The sequence below is a fragment of the Vanessa atalanta genome, chromosome 13 (genome assembly GCF_905147765.1).
Source record: "Vanessa atalanta chromosome 13, ilVanAtal1.2, whole genome shotgun sequence".
Classification (NCBI taxonomy): Eukaryota; Metazoa; Arthropoda; class Insecta; order Lepidoptera; family Nymphalidae; genus Vanessa; species Vanessa atalanta.
This window is the reverse complement of record NC_061883.1, coordinates 4,399,217-4,409,245: the sequence shown is the minus strand read 5'-3', so window position 1 is coordinate 4,409,245 and position 10,029 is coordinate 4,399,217. Positions and strand designations below refer to the sequence as shown.

Below are 10,029 nucleotides of genomic sequence, written 5' to 3'. Positions count from 1 at the left end.
ATAACGATATTTACAAGATTTTCTGAAACATTGAGAAAAGTCAGAATTGCATATCAAATTGAAAGGTAAACGCTCATTAATCCCTATATCCCCGACCAATTACAATTTAGATTAGAGTCAAATAACTTAATCTGAATTTAATCAGGGTTTAGATATTGGGAATTAGTTTACGAGATTGTATTGCACCAAACGAGTATGCCCAATTTTAGCACGACCGGTTAAGTGGAACTGGTCTCATATTCTGTAGCTAGATTAGTTAGTTGTCATATCGTATCATAATATATCATGGTTCTCGTTTTAGATACAGAATTCAGTTTATAAACAATTATACTCACCCCCTCCACTTTAGTGGCAGTGTGTACAAAGGATACTAGCTTTAAAAATGGCTGAATGATTGCTTAACACTAAAATTTATGAAATTTACAAACATATCATTTAAAAAAGCGAAAAGTATCTTTATAATAAATCAAATTGTGATAACTCCTTAAAACTAAGCATACTTTTGTTCCTATCTAAATGGCACTAACACAAAATATTGTGTTAAACGTCTTCAAAGATAACATGGATAAAAATTTTACATATAACATATTACAATAATGTCATGGAATTCAATGAAATTTATAAAAAAGATATTCGTAAATTTAGTACAGTTCAGATGACCACTTACGTAATTATAATCGTACTATATTAGAAGTTCAAACATTCATTTATATACAGCTTATAAAAATATTTTAACATCAGACACTTGTATAACATCAAAAATACACTTGATACCAATTAATGATTAGTTTATGATTGTATAAAATTACATTATATGACTAAGAAGATTTAGTGTTAGGGCAAGTCTTGTGATGGGAATAGAAAAAAGTGAGAACAGGCACATTTAAAACATTTTAATCAATTTACTTTACTATTAGATAGAATAGAAAAAAAAAATACTTATCCCTAACAACACCAACCATTTAAAGTAATAGAAATTCTCTCTATTATTATTCAATTCTAATAAAGCTTAACGCAATTATGAATTTCATGATATGATTTCGAATTCAAATTATTGAGCATAAACACTAGAAATCTTTAAATTAACTCTATATTCGGAAGTATTAATTACGAAATAAAGACATTGATTACAATTAACACATTTTATCATTCCAACTAGAACATCAATATACAAAAGGGCCCGCCCCTTAATTTCATAAGAATAGAAAGTCGATTTTAACAGCCATCTAGATTTTAGAAATTATTTATTCTTGGATATTTTATCCATGCCTAGCTAATCTATGCTAGCTTTTACTAGAAAAAGGAGAAAAGCGCGTTATAACCTCGAGTACTCCACCACCGAACAGCGGCGCGCTTAGAGGAGGTACTCTCATTGTTCTGGTCGATCGAATGATGTATTTGGCGTACTTTCTACTTTTTTTAAAACAATTTTGAATGCGAACGTATGCTTAGGAGACACAGATGCTGGACGTGGAGTCTCAGGTGAACGTGGTGGTGGATCCGGAGGCATTTCAGATCGCGTTCGGGATCTCCTTGGCGGATTGCCTATTACAGGTGCTGAAGCTGGTTCCTTTGGTCGTTGAGGTGAAATCCGACTCGGTGATAAGCGGCCAGGAGATGGTTCTGGTGTTATAGATGGTATCATAAGAGGCGGAAGATTAGCACATGGTGAACCTCTAGAACCACGCCTTTCTTTTAAAGTCATTGGTGGTGGAGGAGATGCTGGACGATCATCTTCAGCTGCTGGCACAACTACTACTGTTGTGTTCATTTGATCAGCTTTTTGCACTGTTATTTTGGGCTCAGTTGCATCTGAAGTTATAGATCTTCTAAAATAATTAAGTCCATTTTCAATTTCAGCAAGCGCTCTTCTAACGAATGGAAAACTTTCAGATATTTCTGAAGCCGACTTTCTGACTGGAAATTCTGTTTCACTGTCGCGCTTCCTTGGTGTACAACGTTCAAAAGTTGGATCTCCCGACGCTGCCACCGTCTCAGAAATCTGTCTCGTCAGAGCTGCATGTTTTATAGAATCCGACTTCGATCGCGGTTCTCGCGTTTTAGGAGTTGGAGAACGACGGTCACCGAATTTTTTACTCGCAGCACGCTTTATTGAGGAAAAGAGTCCAAGTTTCTCAGGAGGCTTATCTGGTATAGGTGCGGTAGGTGCAGTGGAGGGTCCGGGGACGGGATCAGGCGCGGGACGGGGGACGTTCCCCTCGCGTTAGTTGTGCCGAGAGTCAGATGACGGTCCATCGCTCGATCCGGTAGAGGACAGGGTGGTGTTGGAGCCGTAGGGGTCCAGCGAGGACTGCACTGACATGGAGCGGCCGGCGCGCCGGATTCGCGCCGGTGATAGCTTGCCTGGATCTACGCTGGCCGGGTCTGCCTGCAACATTAGTGTTTTCAGCACTCCACTTAACCTTATTTTATTTTGGACTAGTGATAAAAATAATAATATTTTATTATTATTTAAGATTTTTTAAATACAACCACAATACTTTACTCTTGCGGAAATAAATCAGAGGACTAAAGTTTAATGTATTCTGCAAAGGATGTAAAATACTTGATACCCGATGATGATTGAATTGATACCGGATAGCTGGATAGCTTCGAATATTTTTTTAATTTCCAGATAATTTTTAGTTGCTTTGCGCTAGAAGAATATCTAGCTATCCTACTTTATCAGAAAATCAAAGAACTATAACGTTACGAACCTGATAAGCCAAAGCATTCATGATGATGGAATACGGCACCAAACCGAGTGGATGAACTTCCCTCATCAAGACATTCGCTGGAATCTTATGAAACTGGATATATTCCAGAAAATTTCCAATCACATCCTTTAAATTCATGTTCGGATTTGTATCACAGTATTTTTTGCTCCACATCAAAGCCGCCTACAATAAATTAAAATATTATTAAAAATATTTACCTTCAGATATCGTGTAGTTTTTACTCTGCAGGTCATTCAATGTCAAACAACATAGTATAGAAGAGTGAAGTATAGTCTTTAAGGCTGCAGCTTAAACCTATAGCAAAGCTAACATATTTTTTAACTCGTCTCGTATTCGGCGGTGAATAAAACCATTGTAAGTGTCTGATGCAATTCAACCACATTTGTACCTATAATTTCGGAGTAGTGTGGTGAAGTAAGTTCGAAATCTCTACTCAAGTGGGGAGGAGGTCTTAGACTAAGAGTAGAACATTTATAGGATGTTACTTTTCATGAATATCCAAAACAAAGTATTATAAAATAATATATTATTTGTTTTCAATCATACCTGAAATTTGGTAAATTCGTCTGCTCGGAGCTCATCTCTTGCTAATATTAACCTGACAACGTGCTGCGGCAGCAGAGTGAATGAGCCCAAATTCAGAACATCGTTACCGTGTTCGTCTACGAACTCCAGAACCTAAAAATAATCATGAATATTATTTTTCATCTTCAAATTTAAAATATCAATACCTTAAAATTAATTAATCAGATTTTTGCAATACATTCGCAAAATTATGAAGGTTAGATAGTATATAATATCTCTATACTAACATTATGAATGCATCTGTCTGTTACCTCTTCTCGTTTTATGTGTTAATTTTGATGAACTTTGGTATGAAGACAGTGTGAGACCCCTCTAGGGGGTAAAATTGGGTTGACAGTTTGTGTGTTAGTAGTAAAATAAATATTTCCACATCTTTATAATATAATCATATAAATTAAATGATATATAAATAAGACAATCTATATTAAAAGACACAAACACTATATGAATAGCACACAAAATTTTAAATCTAAATTAATATAAGGAGGAAAATTATAAATGTAATTCACACCGTACCTTCTGAACCAAGGATTTGGTACATTTGTATTGTATGTATCTTTCTGCGGAGGCTAGTAAGGCGCAAACTGTATCCACGGTTATGCAGCATTGAACGAAACCAGCGCAAGCTCGTCTTAATTCGTCCAGTCCATAGTAATCAGCAGCGTTCATTACACCTAAAACGTAAAAATAAGGAATAAAATTTTGTGTAAGAACTTAAAATAAGGTTTCTGTGACGAATAAGACGAGCCGGTTATTCAATGGATTCTGATGTGGTAGGAGAGAAGATTGCTAAGTTTGGAAGTAAATTGACATGAAATAGGTAAAGAATGCGTCTTCAAAATTTTACCTGTAATAAATATGATCTAAAATAATAATAATATAAATAAGAAAGACTAAAATTATTAAGAAAATGTGTATATACGAGTATAACTATATTATTACGTCTTCTTGTAAAAATTCGGTCGTAGCATTTGTAGATAAAATTTTAAATATCTTTTAAAATTGGTTTATCTAACTAAAATGTAAAGTGACTACTGTGTAAAGAAAACATAAACAAAAATGAACAATATTAAAGATATTTATATATTTGCAAATATTCACTATAATAAAATTACCTGTCTCATTAACGAATTAATCTTAAATTGATATAACTTTCAATAAATAAGTGGTAACTTACACTGTCAATGCAGACGTAACCTCTTGTTATACATATATTTTTGAATATACTACATATTTAAATTTTAAATTCAAGTCATTAATGTAATAAAACAATATTCCAATACAATCAAAATTAATTCAAGCAGGCTAAATCACTATGTTACATAATAAAAATGAATGTCAATGTGAATAAAATTCTAGGAACGAATATTCTATCGCGAAGAACTGACAAAACAATCGGAAAATACTCTTTTCCCCAAGCGAAATATACACAATCAATTTTATATATCCCATAGGGAAATCAACGAGGATCTTACCACGATTTTTAACATAAATATAATTCGTATACAATAAAAAAAAAAAACAATTATTAACATATAGATAAAATTACGTTAAAAGAACATCTCGTTTCAAACTCGTTTTGTAAGCACCTTGATTAAAATCCGATTTAAACGAATCGACAGTGACAAGGCTTTGCAGAATTAAAATGATAATGAAATAAAAATCTCAGCTGTGAAATACAAAGTTGGAAAATACGTGCAGGGCACTTAGGACCGGCTGTCTGTAGCCTGTGACTAATCAAGTTATACACTAAAGTAATTAAAAGCACGAGAATGCATAAAGGAAAGCCTTTCATTCTACACATGAAACGTTACATTATAAACGCATTATATTATGACATGAGAGTCTTTGTTCAAAACTAAACGATGTTTAGTTGTTCAGGTGTGTACTAAAACTTTATACAAAGTAAGATAAAATGTAAATTATTATACTTTAATACTTTTTTACTCTTATATGTTATAACCTTACTTATCAGTTTATCTGCCAAAAAACATAGAAATATTAGAAAAAAAACCAATAAAAACAAAACCTAAAACATAATTATTAAAAAAAAATAAAGATTATTTCAATATGGTGCAAAAATCCTGCTTAAGTATTTGCGCAAGCGTATTTATACTCTCTATCCATTGCATACAATCGGATACAATTCAGACAAAGAACCAATAACTTTGTGTGTATACATATTGTACTGGCCGAAAATTAAACCTAAATAGTTACCTAATAATAATGAAAGAAACATCGTATTAAGAAACTCAAAAACGTTAATAATTTTACGACTTAGACTCTCAGATTTTAACTACAATCATATCATATTACATGAAATAAATTAAACGAATCATATCACATATAATTTACATCCCACACGCTTGTTCAGTGAACAATTCATTTCCACAGACTAAACGCAATTAGTATAATAACTCGTAGTAAGAAAATTTCCATAATTGAGACATCCATCTAAAATACAAGACTAAAAAGTGTAGACTTAGCACGAAAAGCAGATTATGTTAAGCTTATTCAAACTGGTATTTAATAAATAAGACTTAAAAACTTTTGTTACAATTTGTATAAAGAATTACTCAAATTATAAAATAAAGAAGGGAATTTTATTAAATTATTATTTATAAATTCTTGCAAGGAAATCACTGTTATGAAGAGATGAAATTTTCGACTTTATATAACAGAGACTAAGACTATGGAAATTGTTTCATTAAAGTTTCGATACGCTCGTAAGATATTGAAATTTATCGTGAATTCTTTGAGTAAATTAATCTGCTCAGAGATATTTTTTTTACATTTACTAAAATTAGTACGTTGTTTTAATCTAATAATGGCCAAAATTTTGGTCAAAAATACAGTTACAATTTCTATATAGTGGTCATCTGGGTAAGAGATATTATATAGAAAAAGTGTACAAAACCGCAAGTGTCCTCTTTTTTACATAACTCTGTCACGACCAGAAAGATTGTCGAACGGCTTTCCTTGCTTTCCGAGGCACCGGAGTAAATGTACCAACTGTTTAAAGTCCAAACTACTTCTGAGAAGAATTACGCGATAGAAAAAACCAAGAACGTTTATTATCCCGACATGAGATTTGAAACCAGTATATCCAGATGTCCTCCTTAAAAAAACTCGATCACAGATTATAAACAGCTACATCATATAGCCTATCAGAAAATTTAAACTATATGAATAATCTTTATATATTATATATTAATTTTAGTATTCGATCGGAAATAATAATTTTAATTTATTTTGTATTATAGTATGACATATATGGCGCACTAATCATGATAAAAAAAAAATAATGACAGGCGCAATCCATCCCAATGGATCGTACAATCTTGCGATATTTGATAATACCTTCCTTTTTGTTATGGGCATATCTGCTTCAGGTAAATGATGCAAGTATTCAAAATTATCTGTATTTTTATTCCAACATATACCTAGAACTTTAATCATATTATTTTCTTTAAAAATTGATCTGATCTTATTTTATCTGCTTTGATGTGATTAAGTAACTTCTCGCTATTTGTGCACCACTTTTGTATAAAAGCCTCCAAAATTCATAATTTAGTGTTATGTTTAAGAGAATGGCTAAGTTTGATGATTCGATCATAAACTAACTGGCCGAAGACCATCCATATCGTTAAGGAATCCAAGGACATAATATGTTGATATTTATTGCATATGAATACCATATCTTGGTCAAAATAAAAAGAAAAGTTTTTAATCTTAATAATTAAATTGTAAAGCTGCCTGGTGATAAAAAAATCCGGGCGACGTAAATAAAAAAAAAATACGAACCAAAAATATGATAAACCAAAGGCACGGACAAAATATCGGTGGAGATATAAATATTACAAGTAAAATATAACGATTCTGACATTGTTAATTGGTCTCATTCAATACCAAACCAAACGTTCCAGTTGTAGCCATGTGAAGTTAGATCATTAAGCTAGTGAAGAAGCATCAAATAAAATTAATAAATAGATATTCCGAATTCAGTTAATAAAATATCTTATCGTAATCCGATATTGCTATCAAAACCTCACAAAATTGCAATAAAGCGTTATATCTTCTTAATGAAATAAATAGTCTATGGTTATGATCAAGGGTATTAATTATAATGAATGGACATTTCATTATGAAGGCCATATTTTAATTATTGCTTTATTATAACTGCCTCGTTGATCTAATGGCTAAATTAAGCTCACAGATCTCGAGGATCAAACCCTACGCCGAGCTGATAAAAAGTTATTGGGTCATAAAATTCTCTAGAAGTCTAGAAGTGGTGCTATCAATTGTCTCTGAATGCAAGTCCGTTCGTTCTACGTCTAAACGCTTTCCAGTTGCATCGGATTTGCTGTCTAGTGGAATTATGAGAGTGAAAAAATAGAGTGCACCTGAATTTGCACACACACTTGTGCGATATAATGAATCCAGTGTAGTCATCATAATTATATTTATTGAGTACTGGCAGTATGAAGAAATTGGATACATTCTAGAAAAACCATTCCAAGTAGAAATTACTGTAAAATAAGACCTTTCCTATTACAGAAGATTATAGAAATCTCAATTCCTAACAACCGTTTAGCATGATATGCATGCAAGGCTATGAATTACAATCTTGAGAAAACTTGCAAGTGTCGAAAGATATTTCAAATTTAATCTCACAGGTGACAGCAAAGAGGATTAAGCCATATTTCTGTAACATTTAAAGGCTGATACATACTTATTTTAACTGCATCGTTCGTGTGGATAATACAGACGGAATAGGCGGAATAATATAAATTTGCTACTACAATAACTAAATATGTTTAATGAAAAGTATGTCCTGATTGAATTACAAAATTGGTTAATAATGGCAAGCAATGGCAAACTTCATTTGTTTCATCAGTCTTGTTAGCCATTTTTGACATTGTCATTATTGAAAATTAGAGAAAGACTTGCATGTTTGAGAATTAACATGTTTTCAATAAAAAAAAAAATCTAATAATATTTCTAAGTTTATTTTATTGACAGCAAAAGTGGTTAAATTAACTTATCCAACAAAAAAAGGGTTAGCAAATAGGGGAAAAAAAAATGATAAGCCGTTTTGTCTTTTTCTCGATGTAAATTAATTTTGTCAAAAATGTTTCACTGCCAATTCCTTGCCAAAAGCAGCCCGGAGCTAAAAAGTTCAATGAAAGCTGATAATTATTTTGCTAAGATTCTTTGATAGTATATGCCGTGTCCGATATTCGTTTAAGATAAATTATTTCTTGCTAAATGATAAAATTAATTTTTATAGTTATTTTTTACACTGAACTTAAGTATATTTGAATGATGTAGATTGTAGACACTGTATAGTTAGATGTAGTTTGTATTTCAGTCTCCGTCAAAAGTTGTGAATTCTCCGCTCGCGCAAGACAAGTATTTGAACAGAGGGGATTCGTACTTGTTCTGTTTATGTTTTCGCACATCTAACTCAAGTTCTGTCAGATAAGCCTTTGTATATAAAGCTTGAAGGTGACATAAAATTATGAATTTATATTGTGCGAATAATATGGTCTGATTTAATGCAACTAAAATATATTTAAACATATCTAACACTATTTCTTATTCTACAATAAGTTGAGTATTTTAGTTTAATGGTTTATAATTCACGGATCAATACATTTGCATTGTTTTTTTTGCATATATATCGGCTTATATTTATGAAAAGTTTAACACATCAAAATCCTGTTTTAATAAATAAATCAGTATTGGACAACATCACATACATTACTCTGATCCCAATGTAAGTAGCTAAAGCACTTGTGTTATGGAAATCAGAAGTAACGACGGTACCACAAACACCCAGACCCAAGACAACATTGAAACTAATGAACTTTTTCTACATCGACTCGGCCGGGAATCGAACCCGGGACCTCGGAGTGGCGTACCCATGAAAACCGGTGTACACACTACTCGACCGCGGAGGTCGTCAAGTGTGTTTTGTACCATCAATACCAAACATGTACTTTTTATGTCACTATTCAGCACTAATTTATCCAAAATAATAAATAACTATGTTAATTTAACGTACTTCTTTCAGTAGATGGCAAAATAAAATAAAAAAAAAATCTCGTTTTATATCATTACATATCTACGATGTATAAGAAGATTTACTCCATCATCCTAACATCAAAGTGTGATGCGAAGCAACATTATCCGATAATCGATTGCGTTAGTTCGTAGCGAACCTTTAATCTAGTTAAGTGCCGTCTTAACTTACTTAGGTATACCTAATACAATCTCTAATCCAATACTAGACGAACTTGCTTATTGATAAAATTATTATATTCATCAATTTTAGTACCAAATTGGTATAACATTTATTTCTATAATAATTCTTTGGACTGTAACTAAGGGGATAAATGTTTACATTTTTGGAAAAATAATAAATTCTCTTGTTCGAATGATAAAAAATAAAACATTATAAATTTGTACGAAAATAGTAAAAAAAACATCAAAAAAGCAAGATTATGGTGATGACGTCATCCCAACCGGCCACAGCGGACAATTTCAAGGGAGGACAGGAAACTAAGCAAGACATATTATAGTTCACAGGTGCACTCTATATTCCATTATCCTCACAATCTGATGAGACGGCTAATCTAATACGACCAGAAATAGTTGGAATGTGAAGGACGAGGCACGGGAGTGTAAACACTTCAAATTCTCA

At 32.1% G+C, this 10,029-nt stretch overlaps 2 protein-coding genes across 5 annotated transcripts in view; both read right to left on the bottom strand.

Moving 5' to 3' along the window:
* Positions 1–663: 663 nt before the first annotated feature.
* LOC125068447 (serine-enriched protein) overlaps positions 664–10,029 on the bottom strand; it is a 36,866-nt gene continuing 27,500 nt past the window's right edge. For 3 of the 4 annotated variants that reach the window (XM_047677565.1, XM_047677566.1, XM_047677564.1), the window contains exons 5-8: positions 3,840–3,997; positions 3,285–3,416; positions 2,718–2,900; positions 664–2,389 (exon numbers count right to left, since the gene is read on the bottom strand). In XM_047677565.1, the coding sequence (XP_047533521.1) occupies positions 2,225–2,389; positions 2,718–2,900; positions 3,285–3,416; positions 3,840–3,997 (638 nt within the window). In that variant the 3' untranslated portion in view covers positions 664–2,224. The remainder of the gene's footprint in view (positions 2,390–2,717; positions 2,901–3,284; positions 3,417–3,839; positions 3,998–10,029) is intronic. The other variant, XM_047677567.1, reaches the window with a different exon arrangement.
* Positions 1,370–1,771, bottom strand: LOC125068339 (proline-rich receptor-like protein kinase PERK9). Its single transcript, XM_047677443.1, has one exon. The coding sequence runs from the start codon at positions 1,769–1,771 to the stop codon at positions 1,370–1,372; it is 402 nt and encodes a 133-aa protein (XP_047533399.1).